This window comes from Xyrauchen texanus, chromosome 38 (genome assembly GCF_025860055.1).
Source record: "Xyrauchen texanus isolate HMW12.3.18 chromosome 38, RBS_HiC_50CHRs, whole genome shotgun sequence".
Taxonomy (NCBI): Eukaryota; Metazoa; Chordata; class Actinopteri; order Cypriniformes; family Catostomidae; genus Xyrauchen; species Xyrauchen texanus.
The window spans coordinates 27,814,285-27,837,103 of record NC_068313.1 but is presented as its reverse complement, the minus strand read 5'-3'; the positions used below and the strand labels follow the sequence as shown (position 1 = coordinate 27,837,103).

General features: G+C 38.5%; 1 protein-coding gene across 1 annotated transcript in view; it reads right to left on the bottom strand.

Annotated features, from left to right (window-relative positions):
- Positions 1-1,320: 1,320 nt before the first annotated feature.
- LOC127631698 (protocadherin-16-like) overlaps positions 1,321-22,819 on the bottom strand; it is a 170,607-nt gene continuing 149,108 nt past the window's right edge. The window contains exons 12-22 of the mRNA XM_052109954.1: positions 19,377-19,616; positions 15,891-16,016; positions 15,565-15,774; positions 12,696-13,562; positions 10,243-10,356; positions 9,942-10,153; positions 9,446-9,597; positions 8,741-8,871; positions 7,559-7,845; positions 6,273-6,411; positions 1,321-5,902 (exon numbers count right to left, since the gene is read on the bottom strand). Of these exons, the coding sequence (XP_051965914.1) occupies positions 3,303-5,902; positions 6,273-6,411; positions 7,559-7,845; positions 8,741-8,871; positions 9,446-9,597; positions 9,942-10,153; positions 10,243-10,356; positions 12,696-13,562; positions 15,565-15,774; positions 15,891-16,016; positions 19,377-19,616 (5,078 nt within the window). The 3' untranslated portion in view covers positions 1,321-3,302. The remainder of the gene's footprint in view (positions 5,903-6,272; positions 6,412-7,558; positions 7,846-8,740; positions 8,872-9,445; positions 9,598-9,941; positions 10,154-10,242; positions 10,357-12,695; positions 13,563-15,564; positions 15,775-15,890; positions 16,017-19,376; positions 19,617-22,819) is intronic.

The following is a 22,819-nucleotide window of genomic DNA, read 5'->3' as shown; positions in this document are numbered from 1 at the left end:
GGGCCTTTGCCGACTAGAAATATCTGTCTTTGAGGGTCTGCCAAGCTTAGTCGGCATTGTTAGGAAAGAACCCTTTAGACAAAGGGCAAAATAGTCTCTCTCGTTCTCCCCTTCTGCTAAAATCATTAAATTCGACAGTCGTTATTGTCATTACATTTTCAAGACTGTGCCAGGCCTAGCCAGTAAGAAAGCTTGCAAGCCCCTTGGAAAGGTTGACTAAAAGGTTACATTTCAAGCTAACTTTGTTATGAAGGGCCACAAGACATTTTTAAAAGCCATCAAAGCACTCTGTCACTGTTAAATGTCACAGAATAAATTAGTCTCAGACCAGTTGTTTTAAAAAGCATCATCACATGTAGGTTTAATGTGTCTTCATATCAAGCCATGCATGACACAACAAACCAACCTCATTGATGGCAAAACACCAGATGCAATATACAAACCTTTTGCAAACCACAAAATCGATGATGCATCATCAAAAGCCTCACAATTAAAAAACGACCATTTTGAAAGTATTTTCTGCTTTCAACTGAGGGTTGTTATGGCCAGAAGCGGAGTTCACATGACCCAAATTATTTGACAGTAGTCTTTAGTGTCATCAAACACAAAGAGTGTGGCAACAACAGAAATTGGTGGGGGAAAAAACACTGTCGCAAGTGTCAGCCCTCTTTTAGCTGGTCTTTCCATCAGACATAAAAACATATGTTCTGCTCATTTTCCACACAACTTCTCATTTGGTGCGAGTTAGCTGATGTCACAAAGAATAGGACAGATTCTCCATAAAACTTATAGAGCTTATGCAATAGGAACAAACTGACCAAAGCACTTGAATTAAATTTAAAACCAAAATGACAACCTATTGCATCTGCTGGCTGAAACATAGAGGCATATAGGCTTGTATGAACATGTGATTAACAACTTGTGAAGATCTATAGTTGGAAAACAGCTCACATGTCCATACAGTTCATACAAGATATATATATATATATATATATATATATATATATATATATATATATATATATATATATATATGCTTATTAAATCATATATAAACACACAATTCAGAAATGGATAAAGTTGCTTTAGGCTTATTACTGCAATAAATTGTAATTGGGCACTTTGTCAAATACAAAAAGAAAAAGGAAGAAAGAAAAAGGAATACTAATACTTAAAGAATGAAGTGGAATCTGAAATGTTTTTGTTTCCTGATAAGAATTTACAATAACAACAACAGGTAAGAAAATGTTAACAGATTTAATTTACCTGATAACACATGAGATTTCAAAAAAGTGTTTTAAGGAACATTATGAACAAGGGAACATTATTTATTTTCTTTCAAGGCAGCATGAATTGAACATACTTCACAGTTAATGTGACAACATGAGGAAACGTTTGTGTACATAACAAAATATCTGTCATAAATATAGGATTCTTAAAAAAGGAGAGGGACAAGCATATCCCAGCAAATCTAGCACACCTCCCAAAAAATGGTAGACAAAAATGTGAACTTTAATAACGATTTACTCCTGTAAATCTAAACAAAGATCAAAACAAAGCTACATTTCAACAATTACTAACAAACAGAATCCTTTTTTCTTGAATAGGCTTAGTGGTTTTCTTAATTATAAAGTTGAGCCTTTTTTCATGGGCATCTGAGAATAAAGTCTGTTCACAATTAAACAGACTCAACATTTAATAACAAAAAATGCATAAGGCTGCACGAAAAAGGTTCTAACAGAAAAAAAAATGCAGTATAGTCATATGGCAACAATGGTCTATAATAGTCCAAAGCAAGTAATATAAAAGCAGTCACTTCAAGTCAAGGCTACACATTAATTCTGCCAAGAGAATTTTTTGAAAATGTCTAATGCAGCCATTATTTTGTTTTAAACATTTGACTTTTAAATATGCAAACTATACATTGGAGTAACAACGATGTCCCTAAAATCAAATCAAACAGTGTTTTTCCAACAAATCTGGGAGTAACATTATCCAGCAATGTAATTTACATACATGAAAACAATCCAGCATTTTGTTAATAATAAGCAAAACTGACCAATTCTTTAACCACAGAATTGTGTAAAACATGCTACAAAAATGTACCTATAAATTTCAGTACCATGACTAGAGAGTAGTGGACTTGTCTTCATTATTTGGGCCAAATCTAACACCTTATTGGATACTTTGCTGTATTTAACCAAAAAAAAAAAAAAAAACATTCAGTGAAGGAGAACAATACTGTAAATCCAGCAAAAAAAATATATATTATGTTATCAAATTATTAGAGCTTATTTATTTCAATATCAGCCATTTTCAGTGGCCTTGAGTAATTAGTGGCAGATTTATTTTTGTTATAGAAAACTTCCATATAAAAACAAAAATAACAATGTGAAAAGATTATTTCCAGTTAATTGTTTTACTATTTGTTGGTGTCAACTCATTAAGATCTGCCATGACATAGTTCTTGGATTACAGTACATATGGCTTGTGTTCTTGCATTACAGCTGTTATACTTCAGTACTTCAAAACAATAAAAAAAGGCAATTTGAATATACAAATTAAGTAGACACTTGTTACTGGCTGTTTAAATCCTTGCAAAATGCAACAACAAAACAAGGACATTTGTCAACGTGTTTTTATATTTAGTATCATAAGTTTCAGTTATGTCCCCTTTAGCCAAGCTATGGGAGGGGGAGCAGCATGTAGGAAACCTCCCGAACACTGTCCATGTATTTTCATTTTGCAAATAACTTTTTCATAAATAGCAACAGCAAACCAAACAATTTAGGAGCTTTATACTGAACATAATTAGAACACTTTAGAATGCTGTTAATAAGCTAAAATGAACCTTCATAACAAACAAACTATTACTGTCACAAATATACACATATAAATGTACTGTATGTCAATAAAATCACAGGTTATAGCAACTTATTGACATGTCAATTTTTTAAACAACACAAAACACCAGTATAAAAATATATAAAAACATATGAAATGTTCTCTCTTACAAAACATTGACATCAACCAATAACTGTCCTTTATAATGTGCAGATGCTGGCCTAAAGTCTGTTAATGTTCATGATCATTACAACAGCATTTCGCAACAGCCGTTTTAACTTTTTTAGAAAAGAGTCTGAAGAAAGGTGTCAAACGCACCACATTCTGAAACCTCTGGCCAGCCAGTAGGGCAACATGATACACAAAATGATGTTTAGGACAATGCCAGAGGCATTTTTAGAGTACATGAGTCAGGTGGAAATGCATTCTGGTGAGGTGTTTTACAACAAAATTAGGGGTTATATCCTCAGTTCTGTCTCCTCGTGTTCTAACGAGTGTTCAGTGGTATTGATAATGGAGGAAGAGTAACCTTGCGTGACTCCGTAAGGAGAGATGGCTGGGGAATGGGCAGCAAGTGGGGACAGTGACGGAGAGAAACTTGGAGACATGGCTATTGAGGAAACAGAGCCATCATGGTCAATGGGCAACCGTCGCAGTAAGGAAAAGTGGGGAAATGTTCGCCCAACAGCAGGTTTTGGAAGAACAGTTTTGGCCCCTGGATGAGCTACAGAGGTAATAAGGGGAGGGGGGTCAATTCTAGGCTTAGGATCAGTCTTTATTCTGTGCTGAAAAGGCCGCCGAGGGTTAGGTGGCGCATTCTCATCTTTTAATCTGGCAATTTCAGTGAACACATTAGCCAGAGGCTGAAATTGAGGGCACCAGTTGAGGAGATAATCCCAGTTGTAGCTGCCTCTCATTTCCTCATCACTAGCAATGATTGCTGTGAGAGAACCATCAACAGCAGGCTTTCCATCCTCTGGGAAAGTATAATCTTTTGGATGTGAGAGGTTAAGCCCACTTCCAACTCCGAGATACCCACCTCCCTCATCCCGATAAGATGGCAGCTGGCTTGCTAATAGTGTTCCACTTAAACTTGCCAACTTTTTCCCTTTAAACCAATGGTTTGCATCCATCCCTGGCTCACAGGAGATGTCAGACAGCTGATCAGAATCTTGCTGGATCCCCGAGTCAGGCCCTCGAGCAGCTATGTGTTCCTGCATGGAGGAAGAAATGCTGGATACTTGTGGATACTCGTTAATCATCCGAATCTCATCGTCCTCTGCAGCTTCTGCTTCGGCTGAGCCCCGTCCACTTGAGTGGGATGGATCAAGTGACCCACCTCGTGTATAGGCTGCACCTCCATTTCCGGTCTGATTAGCTGCATACCCAGCAAGGGTCTGATGGTAGAGCTTATCACTATCTGGAACTTTCGAATCTTCAAGGTTTTGCAGAACGGTACCATGGGTAACTACCCTGGTGCTTGTTTCTTGATCTTTGAACCTTTGGGATCTCAAGAGAAAGATCACCACAACAATTATGATCAAGACCACAATGGCTGCAAAGGAAGCTGCTATTGTACTGGCAAGAACCACATTTATGTCTTTGGCCAAGCCAAAAGATGTATTGGTGACATCAATGGTGATGTGGGCAGAAGCTGTGCGTGAGTTCTCTAAAGGACTGTGGGCAATAACATCCAATGTCATCTCACGTGTCTCCCTTTTGGACCGGCTAACATGTCGATGATAGGCATCCATCTTCAGGGATATCACTCCAGTAGATGTGTTGACCTCAAAGTAAGGAGAACTGTTTGCCAGAGTGTATAGGACAATACCATCTACCCCTCCATCCTCATCCTTAGCAATCACCTGGCCAATGCTTTGCCCTTTCTTGGCACCATCAGGTACATGAAAGGCAAAGTCTGAATTAGTGAAAACAGGGTCATATTCATCTTCACCTGTCACAAATACCTGGACTGTGACTGTAGCAGAGTAGTTGCCTGCATCCATTGCCACGGCGATAAGATTGAAAGTGTTTACCTTCTCATAGTCAAATGTGAAATGGGTTCGTACCTCACCAGAGGTTTGGTTAACTAGGAAGGAATCTTTACCATTGCCTGAATTGTACATTAGAAAATATCTCAGCTCCCCATACTCTCCTTTGTCATGATCGATGGCATGCAGTATGGTTACTAGAGCATTTTGAGGCTGGTTTTCACGAATACTTGCTGTTAGTGTTTTGAGAGGGAAGTAAGGCCAGTTATTATTTATGTTCTTGACCTTTATAGTTACAGGGGCAAGGGCAAAGTGGCCCTGACCATCCGAGGCCTGGATGATGAGCATGTGAGAGGACTGTCGCTCACTATCTAGAGATCTCTGTAGACAAAGGGACCCAGTCCATCGATCTACGGAAAAAAGTTCAGATTCATCCCCAGAACTGATCGAATACTGAACATCTCTGTTAGGTGTTAAGTCAGGATCTAGAGCCGAAAGTTGAAGTATCTCTGTTCCGGTTTCTGCCCCCTCATTGACGACAATGTTGTACTCCACCTTGCTGAAGGCTGGTGGGTTATCATTGGTGTCTGTTACACTGATCAGCACTGGGACACTAGAGCTTTGCTGTGGGATTCCACGGTCTGAGACCACAATAGTAAGATTGTAGAAATTGACAATCTCAAAGTCAAGCTTATCAACTAAGATCAGCGTTCCGACAGTCTGAAATCCATGGCCTTCAAAAAAGTGCACGCTACTTTCCATTTGGAAGGTATTGCCGATGTTTCCACTGGCAATGACAAAATCAAAGCCACTGTTATCTCTAAATAAGTCCCTGTCCACTGCTTCCAGTGTTAAAATTGTAGAACCAGGAACTTCATCTTCAGACACAGAGGCTCTGTACTCAGTCTGGTGGAATACAGGGGCATTGTCATTGACATCAGACACATGAACCTGAACAGTGGTAAGAGCCGTCATCGGAGGAGTTCCCCTATCGCTAGCTTCAATCACCACCAAAGTCAAAGGGTGCTCTAAGTCAAAATAAACTTTTTGCTTGATGAAGAGAGTGCCTATGTAAAAAAATAACATTTTAGAAGCACATTCAAGAAACATTTCAGCATGTGCTTTAACAACACATAATAATGTATTCAAGAACAATTACATTTTACTGCTGAAAAAATAAGCCAGGTTAAACCACCCTAAGCTGGTAATAGCTGGTATCCCGGCCTGGCTAGGCTGGTCTGGTTTAGGTACTTGTTAGCTTGTCAGAATGGGAGACCAACAGATGAAGACCAGCTTGGCCAGGCTGGGAGAATAGCTAGACCAGCTTAAACCAGCTAAGACCAACAAACCACCAAGACTATTTTTTCAGCAGGGATTTGAAAACGATCAGGATGAATGACAATAAACATAAAGCAACAGAAACGAAGAACAGCGTACCATTACTTGAGTCAATGTAGAACATGTCTTTTGTTGACACAACCCTGTATGTTATCCTTCCGTTCTCTCCAGAGTCCTTATCTGTAGCAGTTACTGTGACAACTGAGCTTCCTGCTGGTGAGAGCTCTGCTAGAGTCACCTGCCAAAGACATAAATGAGTCTTTGCAATGACTGCTTTGAACAACACACACACATATCTTTCAGTTTACCTAAGAAACATCTGTCACGTGTTCACAGGAAATATTTCCCAAACGTACATTAGATATGCCTCATTGACTTTAATGTAAAATGCAAGTGCTTTTAAGGATGCACCTTACTGAATAATCAGTAAAAAGATAAATAAAACAATACCAAAACTAGTGTAAAATATCTGTTATAATTGCACAGCTCTCTGGAATATCGTGGCATTCTGGGGTCAAACATTGTTGTACAATAACCAGGCAACCTACTTGCAAAACAGCTGTGCTAGTTTCATGTCTCTTGTATCACTGCAAGGTGAACCCACATTCAACCCACATTCATGTTCATTAGTGTCAGGGTCCTGATCACATACATTTTTATTTATATATTTATTTGTATAGGTACAGTAAAAAACGTGATATTAGCCAAAAAATTATAAAAATGCATTGTACAGTACATAGAGATAATAGCAAATGCAATTTTTTTTCTCAGGCATCCTTGAGAACAAAAACAAAAAACAAACTAGATAAAACTAAAATCTGTGGCTCAGGTGGTAGAGCGGGTTGGCACAACTCCACATGCCGAAGTGTCCTTGGGCAAGACACCAAGTTGCTCCCAATGGCATGGCAGCTCTGCCGCCATTGGTGTATGAATGCGTGTGTGAATGGGTGATTGGGACACAGTGTAAAGCGCTTTGGTAACATTTTACTATTTTTACTTTTTCTAAGTAATTGAGGTTGCTCCCAACCCTGGTAACATAACAAATATTTATTAATAATTAAAAATGAGTACAGCTCTCTGATTTCTTTTAAGTCAGTGCTTATTCATTATAGAGAAAATCTGTATATATTGTATTGATTTAATTATATATTTAATTGGTAACATGTTCCAGAGTTGAGAACCCTTCAAAGAAAAAAAAAAAAAAAACCTTTGCCACTGTGTTGTTCTACAATAGTAAACTATTTATTTATTTATTTTTAAATGGTGTTTATTTTGTGATAGTGATAGCCTGTTGACTGTACATTATCCAAATTATTACATGGTTACTTTCCAAATAAAGGTCAAAATTTTAAATAACCTTAAATTGTTCTTTGAATGTTTTGTACCTCGTAAAGGTCCTGGGAGAAGACTGGAGCATTATCATTCACATCTTCCACAAGCACAGTCAGATTTGCCTGAGTCTGCTGCTTGGAGTCTGAAGAGCTGACGGTCAGTGTGTACCATGTTCTCTCTTCAAAGTCCAGAATGGAGGTCAAGGATATTCCTCCTCCATAACGGTGTATTCCAAACTTCCCTTGAGAGTCAGAGTCCAGAAAAAGAGAGTAGGACAGAGCAGGACCAGAGTCCACATCATTCCCTGTGACCCAAGTGATCACAGTGCCAATCAAGGTATCTAGAGGAAGAAATAGACAAAACGTTCAAACACAATAATCCTGTGTAAAATATTATTAATATTTTTTTTCTCTCCAGTTTTGAATGCCCAATTCCCAATGCACTCAAAGTCCTCATGGTGGCGCAGTGACCTCAATCCGGTTGGTGGAGGACAAATATCAGTTGCCTCCGCATCTGAGGCCGTCAATCTGCGCATCTTATCACGTGGCTTGTTGAGCGCATTACCGCAGAGACATAGCGCATGTGGAGGCTTCATGCTATTCTCTGCAGCATCATGCAAAACTCACCACATGCCCAACCGAGAGCAAACCACATTATAGTGACCACAAGGAGGTTACCCCATGTGACTCTACCCTCCCTAGCAACCTGCATATTTGGTTGCTTGACCTGGCTGGAGTCACTCACCATGCCCTGGATTTGAACTCACGACTTCAGTGGTGGTAGTCAACATCTTTACTTGCTAAGCTACCCAGGCCCCTATTGTGTAAAATATTATTAATGTATTGTGCTTTTGATTGCACCTTTCGAACTATTAAAGGGACAGCAAAGTCACCATTCCCTTCCATTGCCTGATAACTGAGACTAACATTCTGCCTAACATCTCCTTTTGGAACAACATGAAGGTGAGAGATTTACTGAATTTTTGGAGGTTACATATTTATTTTTGAGTGCACTGTCCCTTTACATGTTATTGAAACATGCCCACCATTATTGGACACACTGTTCTACATCAGTGGCAGGAAAAAAATCTATTAAAGACTTTGGAGAGAAAATGTACTCATAATTGAGTCAATCTTTCAGCATGGTGTGCCTCATTGATTGTCTGCCAGAAAAATTAGGAAATTTAGCTCATTGATAACAGCAGTGATACTGAGTTCATACAGCAGTCAACTTACTCTCAGGGACCCGCACCTCACGTGGAGCAGGGATTGTGGGACTATTGTCATTCAGGTCTATGATGATCACAGTGAGAGTGGCAGAACCTGCTAACCGAGGAGTGCCTCTGTCCGTTGCCATAATAACCAGACTGGAGAAACAATAATGTAATCAATGCTTCAACGTTCTCGGGTAAAAGGAAATAACAAACTGTGAAGTAATAGTGGAAGGCACTAAGGTTCTAAGCATCAGAGCTGTTCAGTCATGATGTAAATTTCTGGGCTAACATGAAAGGGTTACAACAAAAATGACACACACCTATAACCACAAACATTAATTGTGAAGCCATTTTTTGTTATTAAAATGTACGTTTCTAACAGGGTTCTACACAAGGACTGCAACGGTTGTTTGATTTGTTCAGCACGTGAACTCACAACCTTATAGTTGTTGTAGATCTTATTTTAGCACCTTGTTAGAATTATACTTTAAAAAAAAAAAAAACACACAGCAGATTTAAAATTCACATCTGTGGTATTAATGTGTTTCATTTTATATTGTATGACAAAACATGAAAGTTTCTTCAAGTTATGTTGACCAGACATGTTATTTTACTCATAAACCGAAAAACGCAAAATTAATTCCTGAGGGAACTAATGGGTAAAAAGCACTCATTCTCTTCTGGGTTTTAGGACAACAAACTGAACAGCTCTGTAGTGGGCACATACTTGGTTTGTGTCCAGATCTCTCTGTCCATGATGGCAGCAGTGGATATACTGCCTGTAACAGGGTCTATCTTAAAGAGGCTGCTCATGGATGATGTCCTTATGGAGTAGGTCACCTGCCCATTCTGACCCTGGTCCAGGTCATCTGCCAGCACCTGAGGAAATTACCAGTGAAATTGGCAATAAAAATACAGGCAGATTTGCAAAAGCTGCTCAAGCGTAACCTGAACCACTTAGCAATATTGGGCTTGGAACGCACATTTTTTTTTTTTTAAGAAAAAAACATCTAAAAAGGGAATTGGCTGTGGCTAAGTGGGACAGCTGAGCTTATATTCTCATCATGGACAATAAAAACATTGTGGGAAAAGCGAAGGAAACACTTTTGGCTCGCAATGGAAATATGCAGAACTCCTCTGTAGTTAGTGAAAGGGATGTTTTACTTCATAATTTTTCACTTTAATGAAGAGTCATTGTGAAAACAGAGTAGGGGTTACTGCACCTGAATGATAGGGTGATCATAGCCCTGGGCCTCGCGAACAAAAGCAACATAGTTGTGAAGCTGAAAACGTGGTAAGTTGTCATTGACATCCTGCAGCAGAAGGTTGACTGCCATGAAAGAGCTGGAAGATGCGGTTTCTGCCTTGACCACCAGGCGGAGTCGAGGGGTCTCCTCAAAGTCCAGACCTGCGGAGCTCTCAACCCAAATCTCACCTAAAATGATGTAATGTCATAATGAATGTATTAGCACTATTGGCCAGATCTTTTCTATAAGAAATGATGATGTAAAGACTCAATCATACCTGTGTGGGGGCTGATGCTAAAGGACTTCTGCTTGTTACCACTGAAAATGCTGTAGTTGATACCACTGCTAGAGCCATCAGGATAACAAGCTTTTATTTGAACTACTGCTGTACCTATGAAAGACAAGACATTCACTTATTAGAATAATACTTAGTTTAGTATCTACATGTATTGTAATTGCACTGTATATTTTAGAAACTTCTACACAGTGGTTCGAAAAATATTTATTAGACGCTCAAGCTACACTTAAAAATGCATACATTTCATTGCATTTCATAACATCACATCAAGCATTCACTTTTCAAGCCAAACTGACTTCACTTTTCTTAGCTACAGTTCAAATCAGAAGTTTACATACACATTAGCCAAATACATTTAAACTCAGTTTTTCAAAATTCCTGACATTTAATCATAGAAAACATTCCCTGTCTTAGGTTAGTTAGGATCACTACTTTATTTTAAGAATGTGAAATGTCAGACTAATAGTAGAAAGAATAATTAATTTCAGATTTCACATTCCCAGTGGGTCAAAAGTTTACACGCACTTGGTTAGTATTTGGTAGCATTGCCTTTAAATTGTTTAACTTGGGTCAAAGTTTTGGGTAGTGTTCCACAAGCTCTTCACAATAAGTTGCTGGAATTTTGGCTCATTCCTCCAGACAGAGCTGGTGTAACCGAGTCAGGTTTGTAGGCCTCCTTACTCGCACAAGCTTTTTCAAATTTGCCCACAAATCTTTGCGAAGGCCACTCCAATACCTTGACTTTGTTGTCCTTAAGCCATTTTGCCACAACTTTGGAGCTATGCTTGGGGTCATTGTCCATTTGGAAAACCCATTTGCGACCGAGCTTTAACTTCCTGGCTGATATCTTGAGATGTTACTTCAATATATCCACATAATTTACTTTCCTCATGATGTATTTTCTGTGAAGTCCCTCCTGCAGCAAAGCACCCCCACAACATGATGCGGTCACCCCCATGCTTCACTGGTTGGGATGGTGTTCATCGGCTTGCAAGTTTCACCCTTTTTCCTCCACACATAATGATGATCATTATGGCCAAACAGCTCAGTTTTTATTTCTTTAGACCAGATGACATTTCTCCAAAAAGTTCTCCAAAAGATATTTGTCCCCATGTGCAGTTGCAAACTGTAGTCTGGCTTTTCTATGGTAGTTTTGGGGCAGTGGCTTCTTAATTGTTGAGCAGCCTTTCAGGTTATGTCGATATAGGGCTCATTTTACTGTGGATATAGATTATTGTCTACCTGTTTTCTCCAGCATCTTCACAAGGTCCTTTGCTGTTTTTCTGGGATTGATTTGCACTTTTCGCACCAAACTACATTCATATCTAGGAGACTGAACGCATCTCTTTCCTGAGTGGTATGATGGCTGCGTGGTCCCATGGTGTTTATACTTGCATACTATTGTTTGTACAGATAAATGTGGTACCTTAAGGCATTTGGAAATTGCACCCAAGAATGAACCAGACTTGTAACCAGACTTTTTTTTTTTTTTTGGCTGATTTCTTTTGATTTTCCCATGATGTCAAGCAGAGGCACTGTGTTTGAAGGTAGGCCTTAAATACATCCACAGGTACACCTCCACTTGATTCCAATTAGCCTTTTAGAAGCTAAAAGATTTTCCATGCTCTTGAAAAATTATTTTTTGTGGATACTTGCTTTTCATCAGACAGTGAACAATATACTGCCATTCAGATCGTGTTTTCCAGGGACGTCCCTGCATTTCCTAGCAGGACAACGGCAAACCAAATGCTGCCCAGATTACAAGTACACGGCTGCGTAAGCAGAGAGTGTGGGTGCTTTATTGGCCTGTCTGCAGTCCTGATCTGTCTCCAATTGAGAACGCGTGGAGCATTATGAAGCACAAAACACGGCAACAAAGGCCCCATAAAATTGCGCAGCTGAAGACCTGCATTATGGATGAATGGGGGAAATTCTGCTTGCTAAGCTTAACAAACATGTGTCTTCAGTGCCCAAACGCTTAATAAGTGTTGTTAGAAGAATGTTGATGTTACACAGTGGTAAACGCTCAACTGTCCCAACTTTTTTGGAGCATGCTGCAATCATCCGTTTAGAAAGTGTGAGAGAGTGTATTTTAATAATAATAAAAATTGAATGAAAATAATTACAAATCACTCCTTTTTGTTTTTATTCGCATTTTCTGTACTTTCCAAACTTTTTCTGAATTGGGATTGTATATTTTGTCTTAATTTTAAAATGTGTATGATGTGTATTTTTCCAGAATTTGAAATGTAGCAAACCTCTTTTTCTTCTTGAAAATTGTGCTAGTGCACTTTCTTTAAAATAAATGCCACTTGGTTTGATATTATGTTATTTATTGCAATGACACTCATGGATTTAAAAATGTCCCTTAAGCGTCCAAATATTTTTGGGGCTACTGTATGTCACCAACATACAACATGCTGTTATCTCACCTTTGGTAGCGTTCTCCTGCAGATTGACATCTCTAGCGTTGCGAGAGAAGCGGATGCCCTGGTAACTCTGCTCTCTGATGTACACGACCACCACTCCCAGAGAGGACTGTGATGGGTTACCCTGATCCATGGCCTCCACAATAAGAGTCCGCTGGCTTTGAGTCAGTGCATGGAGCTTCTCAGTGGCTTGGATGGCCCCTGTCAAAGAGTTTATGGTGAAGCCTTTGACTGGGCTAGCGAACCGATAAAATACAGATCCATTTGCACTAAAGTCTTTATCTTCAGCTCTCATAGTGGCCAAAACTTTGTGGTTGGAAATACTAGTGCTGGAGACATTTATGATGAGCGGGTCCATGATGAAGTAGGGGGCATTGTCGTTTATGTCTAAGATGTGGACAGTCACCTGAGCAGATGTGTTATGGGGATTGGAGGCTGAGGAGTCCATAGCGTAGACATGGAAGCTGTAGGTGGCCACCTTTTCTCTGTCAAGAGCTGCTGCTGTTATGATGTGACCAGTGTGTTGGTCCACAATGAACATACCCCTGGACTCGGGGCTCAGGATGTAGACCAACTGGCTGTTGGACCCTATATCCTGATCTGAGGCAGAAACATCCAGAACAAAAGAACCATCTGGGGCATCTTCTAAAACCTCCACAGAGTAGCTGCTGCTAGGGAACACTGGGCTGTTGTCATTCATGTCCAAGACATTGATATCCAAAGTCACAGTGCTGGTGAGGGATGGCGTACCCTTATCTTGTGCCTCCACAGTGAGAGTGTATCTTGATTTGGATTCTCGGTCCAAAAGCCTAGAAGTGGACAGCACACCTGATTTCCTGTCCAAGTGGAAATCACCAAAATGGTCTCCCTCTGAGGAAAGACAGATATATAGAACTGATGTTGTTACCCATGCCTTTGTTTAGTCATGTGCAATTAAACAGCAAGCAACAGCTTTCATCAAGTAGGGATACACAATGCAAAATGTGTCTACTGTTGCTGATATTCAGCGTTGGGTTACTGAAAATAAGTAATTTACTACAAAATACTAATTAAGTCTCTAAAATTTTAATAAGAATATTTTATAAAAAAAAAACTCTCACATTACTAATTATTTTAATTTACTTTCTAAAACACTTTCCATGGTAAGGTTTTTGTTTTCCTGCTCAACAAATTCAATATAATGTCTATATTTCCTCCTTGTTCATTGAAGCATTAGGGGGAGCTTGCCTGTTGCCTGCTGACACAAAACACTGACAGATCTGCAAAGCTGTCATTGCTTAGTTTAAGAAGTTCTGAAAATTTTATTTAAATTTTAATAGTAATTTTTCACGTTATTAATGTCCTGACCATACATTGAGAACAGTTGAATGCCACTTTGGTGAATAAAAGTACCAATTTCTTTCCATAAGGGCAAAATCTGTACATTATTCAAACTTTTGGCAGCCAGTGTGTATATATGTATATATATATACTGTATATACACACAATTAATATTATATATTTATAATAAAAATATATATTATTTTTATATTTGTAACCAAAGTAAAATTAATGAAATTGAAATTAAACTGAAAGTCAATAACTGTAATCTGATAACAAGAATTTGAAATGTAATGTGTTACATTACTTTTCCCTACTAAAAAGTAATTACATTACAATAATGAATTATTTTGGATTACACACAACACTGATGATATCCAATAATTTAGAACAACATCTGATGCCAATACAATTAGTTTGGTTTAACTGCTTTTTTATGCTACCTTGTTTCAAATCAATTTAAAATGAATCACACAACTTCAAAAGAAATGTAAGTGTTTAAATTAATACAGATCTCAAAGGGATACTTCACCCAAAAATGAAAATTCTCTCATCATTTACTCACCCCCATGCCATCCCAGATGTGTGTGACTTTTTATCTTCTGTTGAAAACAAACAAAGATTTTCAGAAGAAGATCTCATATCTGTAGGTCCATAAAGTGCAAGTGAATGGTGACCAGAACTTTGAATCTCTAAAAATAACAAAGTCAGCATAAATGTAATATATAGGTCTCCAGTATTATAATCAATGTCTACTGAAGTGATCCAATCAGCTGTGGGTGAGAACAGACCAAAATATAAAACATTTTTTACTCTACATCTTGCCATTACAATCTGTAGGCACAATCAAGATTTCAAGCTTGATTACACTTCCTTATGCTTGATGCCTGAGCAGAGCACTAGATGCCGCAACAGGAAGTGAAATCGAGCTTGAAATCATGATGGCCAAGGAGACTGATGTCAAGATTTAGTTGAAAAAGAATATTTTTGTCTGTTCTCACCCAAAACCAACTGGATCACTTCAAAAGACATTGATTAACCCACTGGATGTCTTATGGATGACTTTAATGTTGCCTTTATCCTCCTTTTTAAGCTTCAAAGGCCTGGCCACCATTCACATGCATTGTGTGGCCCCACAGAGCTGAGATATTCTTCTAAAAATCTTTGCTTGTGTTCTGCAGAAGAAAATAAGTTATAAACATCTGAGATGGCATGAGGGTGAGTAAATGATGAGAGAATTTTTGGGAGAACTAACCCTTTCATAGTAGTACATTGTAAAATTTTAGCAGTGCAAAGCTTACAATTTGCCACTCTGGTAAGCTGTTTATTTTTATAAATCACAAAATGTCTGATAGTGCAAATAATTGCTTTTATTGGCCGAAGCCAATTATTGCCTGATACATTAGTGCATCGCAAACTTAAAGGTTGAGTTTTTACCATATCATAAACATAATATATATAAAATAACAACATTATATGTTGAAATGTGCATTTACTTATAATACTGCTTATTACATAGTAAATGGATATATCCAAAGGTCAGGTCTCCTACCAGTGATTTTGTAGTGCACCACCCCACTGTCCCCGGAGTCATGATCTGTGGCTTTGATTGTGAAGATAGTCACAGGCTCTTGGTTCTCAGGCACATCCAAGCTGTAGTACACTCTCCCAAAGACTGGTCTATTGTCATTCTCATCCAGCACTGTGACATGCACTCTGGTCTTAGTGAAATTGGGTGGAGAACCACCATCCCTGGCATAAACTGTTTATGAGACAGAAGTTGTAAACTGACTCACCAAATATTTTCCCAACTGTGACATGACACTGGCAGCAACTAAAAACTGCAATCATGAATCTAGCCATAGGAAAGCATTTTACCTGTAACAGTATAAAACCCTTGGGTCTCCCTGTCCAAAGCTTTGGTGGTTGTTATGACTCCTGTCACTGGATGGATGCTGAACTCATCTCCTACAATTCTTCCGTATGTCACAATTCCGTTTGTTCCTATGGAAGAAACAAACACACTCATACAGATAATCAATATAGTTTCCAGGAATGCTAGCCCTGTACCAGCATCCATTCCAAATGATTGTGTCTGTAAGACTTCATTCTTAAAAGACTGTACACTCTGTACAATTGACTTTTATCACGAAATGGGTAAACCAAGCAAGCACCCTGTTTTTATTTGTTTGTAGTTAGTATTGCTGTTTAAGCATTTGGCCTTGCCCCTGGTGTTTGGATGGCAGATTGCGTGCAAAAGGCGAGCGATCTGGCAGAGTGTCACCTGTTTACTTCTCTAATTGTTCATGGAGAGAAAGTTTATGATCCTTCGGTTTTATTTGCCCCTGAGTAATTCCAGGAGAATGCAGCGATTCCCTTCCCCCTTCCAGTTTGGCTGGCACCAATTAAAACCACACGCTTTAACTTGCGATGGATTTGGCTCTGACGTGCTGTTTTTTTAGGGAAACGTTAACCATAAACAAATATTCGTGTCAATTTTAATAGGGTTGATGTGACCACCATAAACCTCACCATGTGGAAAGGAGTTTTACTTACGAGACTCAATGTGTGTGTTCTAGGGATCTATGTAGAAAACTACATATTTTCAAAATCAACTGTTGGTGGGATGCCTGAAAGACAAATTTTCTTAAGGAAGCTGTGCATCATTAGGGTGGTTTTGGTTTCACTTGACCCGAATTGGATGCAGATTTTAGGGTGTTTACATAAGACACATTCTACATTCTTGCATTCAAAAACAACTATGACACAGTGCAAAAGAATTAAACAGAATGAATAGGTATCAATGCACATTTTTGATAGTAGTAAAAAATGTTTTACTTGACACGGAGTCTTAAAAACACAATGCCCATGGCAGGACTCTCAAAACACTGTGCAAGATGCAACACAAAGGCCAAAGACGTCTGTCTGAATGTGTATAGCTGTAACGGCAGTGCATTAAAATGGATGGATTAAAAGATGATAAAGCATGGCATACTAATTTGAGCAACACCTCTAAAATTAAAACAAAAAGTGTGTTTAAAGTCAGTCCAGTTCAAATAGAGGCAGTCTAGTTTATTTCAGCTAAATTTAAATACATGCAAATATATGAACACCTTTACGTTACTTGGAATCTATGATCTGGTATAGTTAAAACAGATGGATAATTACAGTTCAGTGCAAATATTTTTAGACATCATTTTTATTTAACAAATAACTTCATACAAAGTGCAGTAAACAAAAAACTAAATCAATAAAATAGGAGAATAGTCCGGAGAATATTATAGAATTTATAGCTAACTGGAAGAGTTGTTGGGGTAGAACTGACCTGCTAAAGAGAGACGGACTCCATCCCTCCAGGAAAGGTCTAATTGTAAATGAAATTATTACAGATCATAGTTTGGATGCGCTCTACATGACTGAAACCTGGCTAAACCGGATGAATATATTAGTTTTAATGAATCTACTCCCCCATGTTATTGTTATAAACATGAGCCTCGTTTGAAGTGTCGATGAGGAGGTGTTGCTACAATTCACAGTGAAGTTTTTGGTGTTACTCAGAGGACAGGATATAAGTTTAAGTCTTTTGAAATATATAACAAATAACAAATAATGCTTAATATATCGTATTTTGCCCTTGCTACAGTATACAGATCATCCGGGCCAGGATCAGATTTCCTTGGTGAATTTGTAAATCTTTTATCAGATCTTGTATTTATTGTAAATAGAGCTTTAATTGTTGGTGACTTCAACATTCACATAGATAATGAAAATTATACATTGAGATTAGTATTTATTGATATTCTCAACTCTCTTGGAGTCAGACAAAATGTGACAGGACCAACTCATCGCCATAATCATACACTAGATTTAATTCTGTCATGTATTGATGTTGATACTATAGAAATTCCACCGCAGAGATATGACATCTCAGATCATTACCTCATCTCTTGTATGCTGCGATCAGCTAATGTCACTCAATCTACACCACGCTATCACTCAGGTAAAACTATTCTTTCGACCACTAAAGATAGCTTCACTAATAATCTTCCAGAATTGTATCACGTACTCAGTAAGCTCAGTGTGCTTTTCTAGCACATTCATATCCCGAGGTTACCAGAGCCGGCCAGATACAGCATTATTCCTGCTTGTCAGACTCCACTGCTACATGTCGCTGAGTGATGACGACAAACTACAGCCTGTGCTAGCCAGCCATTACTCCAGTATATTGACTGCAGAGGATGAACTGATGCCAACTCCAACTGTAAGACATCAGATACTTCATATGCCACTGCCTGAAACTTGGACTTAAGATGGACCCCACTGAACCTCATCGAAATGACCTGCCAGTTGAACTGCGATGCACCGCATTGATCTCTGCCTGCATCACCTTTGTCTATTGATGGACTACACTCTTGAAATTGAATACATGAAGTGAACTTTAGACTCAAAACAAGAAAAAATCTGCCAATGGGGTAAGCAAAATACAGGGCTACCCCCGACCAAAGATTTACCTAGTCGACTAGTAGTCGTTAATTGAAGCCATTAGTCGACTAGTCGCACGTTTACGATATTAATTTAATACTTATATTTATTTTGGGTGGCATCAGAAAATGGTTTGAGTTCCAGGGCTTTGAAAGGATGTTATAAGTAACATTGCTAAAACTGTTCTACATTACAGAAAAAAATACTAAACTGTAAAAATGAGCCATTTAAATATACATTCACGAAGCATGCCACACTGACACCGGCAAAAGCGGTAATGATTCTGAATGTTTCGGAAAAACCAGCAAGGAGACTGTCTGAACATTTGATTAATTTATAGAGAGAAATGCACATTAAGTTAAACATACTGTGAGCGAGGTACTAATTTAGCTTCCCCACTCACCAAGAACACTTAGATAAGCCTAATAAGTCTAATGAGCGAGCAGCCATGCTAAGTGGCAAACTTAGGCTGCTTACGTGTTTCATATGATAAGCCATGTTTCAGGTCGATGAATGAGTGCAGAGCCACATGTCAGAGTTTGCATGTAACCTTCTTGGGGTCATCCTTTAACTTATCGAAATGATCCCACACTTTGGATTTCCAGCCTGAAATACCTGCATGACTGCGTGACTTTGCCACTTCCTGTGGAGTTTTTTGTCTGCGTCCAACTGACCAATCAAATCTTGGTCGACCACGACTCTTCTCATCGACTAACGGTTGGTCGACTATTAGGGGGCAGCCCTAGCAATATAAACTTGTTTTCTCTTTAAATCAGAAGATTTAAAATAACCATCTTAAGACAAATGTTTTTGTGAAACAACTAATGTGACTTTTTTTAAGACTTTTGCACAGTACTGTATATGTTGAGGAGTATATTTTACCTTGATCTAAGTCTGAAGCTGAAACCACAAGCACAGTGGTTCCTGCAGGCTGATTTTCAGCTATAAAAGCTTCATATTCACTTTCCTCGAAGTACGGTGCCTCATCATTTATGTCAATCACCTGGATTGACAGTAACTGGGTGCTGGAGTGCTGTTGTACACCATGGTCCTCTGCCACTATGGTCAGGTTGTACAGGTCTTGCACCTCACGGTCAATTGGTTTAAGAATAGACAAAGATCCTATAGGGGAAAATATAGAGAAATATGTAAGATTACTTCAATATACAGGTATTTACCATTGTGTTATCAGGTATTTTATCTGGTATTTTGTCTGGTTACCAGACTGCAGTTAAACAACAAATTTTTAACAATTTTAAAGAAAAATGTGGGTCCTTGCCCATTCAAAACTCCCGGCCACGATGCTAAGGTGTTGTGTGGGCATTGATATGCAGATGCCAAGGTTTTCATCATGATTTTTAGCACATTGTTATGTTGTTCTGAGGTAACATTTCATGGCATAAACATACCAATAGTGATGTAATAATGATGCTAGCTTAGCAAGCACCACTAATAAGAGAGCCATGATGTCAACTGTTGAAGAATGCCAAAATACACCTTGCATTCAACTCAAGCCTTATTAACATACATTACAAAGATTGATTTACAGCACATTTTGGAGCACGCTGTGATCTTGCATAAGATTTACACAGTAACACTCCCAGCACAGAGAGAGTTGTCTCCTTTCTGCTGTGTTAAAAATTAGTGGAAGTCATACAGCATATGCAAATAATATGACAGCAGATGAGAAAGCAAATAAACATGCAAAGTCCTCCCTACCTGAATGCTGACTGAGCCACTCTAACAGCCGAACTATCTGATTACAGTTTATGAGTTTTTCCACAGCAAACAGAGAGCATAAACAAGCACTGCCTGTCGTGCCCTGCTCAAATTTGGGGGTGCCAGTGCCCCTGTTGTTAGCCTACCACAAGCGAGTGGTGCTCCTATTGATCCAATCTCAATTTCATGCCTTTAAAGAACCAGACGCAATGATTCAAAGCAGGTTGCAAAGGCATGATGGGAACTGGGACACTAGAGGGTGTTTTTGCTCTGTTTCTGCTTATTTTTCCCTCTCTTCTATCACCACAACGCTGAGCTAACATGCCTGTGAGGCCTTTATCTGGTTAGAATTACCAGCTCAAATATTTTCAGACAATTTGACTCCTCAACCGTCATGCTCTGATAACATACAGAGAAACCAAGAGGAAGATCAAGGATGTTCTGCTTTTCCGTTCTCATCTTAACAGCAGTGGAGAGGATACATTTTTGGGGATTGATTTTAAATCTCAAAAGTAAGCAAGACAGTTTGCACAGGGAGTTTGCAATTTGTAAGGGAGACAAATTTTATTTCAAGCTTATTATGGCAGCATACTCAAATGTCAAGTTTCATTTAGTGTACACATCTCTACATCTTTGAACTAAAATAAAATACATAAATATTGCTCTATGATTCCTGTCAGGTAGCCTCTAGTGCTTGAATAATATACATACAGTTTGGTGCATTTTACAGCTTTTAAAACTCTGAAAACATATATACACACACACTCTACATTTCTGTTTGTGGATATTCATTTAACATTTTACTATATTTCAAATAAGATTTATAGCCACTAAACTTGCAATGAGTACAACTGGCATAAGGTCATAAATTGGTTAAGCAAAAATGATCAACACACATAGGGGGTATTTACACCTGGTCTACATCCGATTGAATAAGCACATTCCATTTCTATTCAGCCTCATCAACAAGTCTCCGGCAAACGCATATAAGTCTGATCTTGTAACGAATGCAGGAGTGAAGGCAGGAGTGAAGGCAGACGAGGAGGTGCGGATCCAAAAGCAGGTTCTTTATTATAAATCAAAGTGATGGCAAACAAACAGGAACAAAGAAATATCCACGAGGGGAAAACAACATGAAAAACATCCACAGGCAGGAGAAACAACCATAACATTCACGTACAACAACATTCAACGACCGACAAGGAAATGAAGGAACAAACAGGGTTTAAATACACAAGGACAAGGGTAACAAGGCCAATCAACAAACAGAACTCTGAAACAGGATAACGAGATAATTAACTAAAACCAATGACAAACAAGAACTGAATCAAGGTAATCAACCAATGAACCAATAAAACCCAGATACAAAACATGGAGGGAAAACAGGATGTGACAAAACTAGGAACTGAACAGGAATTTTCAAAATAAAAGTACACAAAAGAACAACGGACAACAATGAACATGACAGATCTTCAATGAAAACGGAATTAATTTAAATTATTATGCTAATGCTGGGCAGCGAATTTAAAATATGTGATTTTTTATTTGATTCCAAGTAACTTTGACCCCAGCGCGGGTATCTCTGTGTGTCCAAGCTGTGTATTTTTCCTCTCTGGGCTTGTCGTAGTTAAGATATGTCCATGTGTGTCAGCTGCACTTATTGTAAGTGTGAAGTTTCCGTTTCTTCAGCGATCTGCACCAAAATAAATGATAAAAAAGTTCTGTCTCTCCTACAATGTTCATACATTTTTTACTTTGTTATTATTTACTGCACAACACAAGCCCTTTGCCAATACTCAGTAAGAGCTGTTATGTTTCATATTGTCCCTATGCTGACATAGCACTGTTTGTGCGGAGTAAAGTTTGGAATAACGTACAGATTTTGCTCTTATGGAAAGAAATAGGTACTTTTATTTCACCAAAGAGGCATTCATCTGATCACAATGTATGGTCAGGACATTAATAATGTGAAAAATGACTATTACAAAAAAAGTTCTCGTCAAAAAAATCCTCCACAAGCAGCAATGACAGCTTTCCAGATCCTTGACATTCTAGCTGTCAGTTTGTCCAGATACTCAGGTGACATTTCACCCCACACTTCCTGTAGTACTTGCCATAGATGTGGCTTGTTGGGCACTTCTCACGCACCTTACAGTCTAGCTGATCCCACAAAAGCTCAATGGAGTTAAGATCCATAACACTCTTTCACAATTATCTGTTTCTTTGCCCACTCTAACCTTTTCTTTTTGTTTTTCCATTTCAAAAGTGTCTTTTTCTTAGCAATTCTTCCCATAAGGCTGCACCCCTGAGTCTTTTCTTTACTGTTGGGCATGAAACTGGTGTTGAGCAGGTAGAATTCAATGAAGCTGTCAGCTGAGGACATGTGAGACGTCTATTTCTCAAACTAGAGACTCTGATGTACTTATCCTCTTGTTTAGTTGTACATCTGGCCTTCCACGTCTCTTTATGTCCTTGTTAGAGCCAGTTGTCCTTTGCCTTTGAATACTGTAGTGCACACCTTTGTATGAAATCTTCAGTTTATTTTAAAAAAACATTTACAATTTCAAGCATTGTATATCCTTCATTCCTCAAAACAATGATTGACC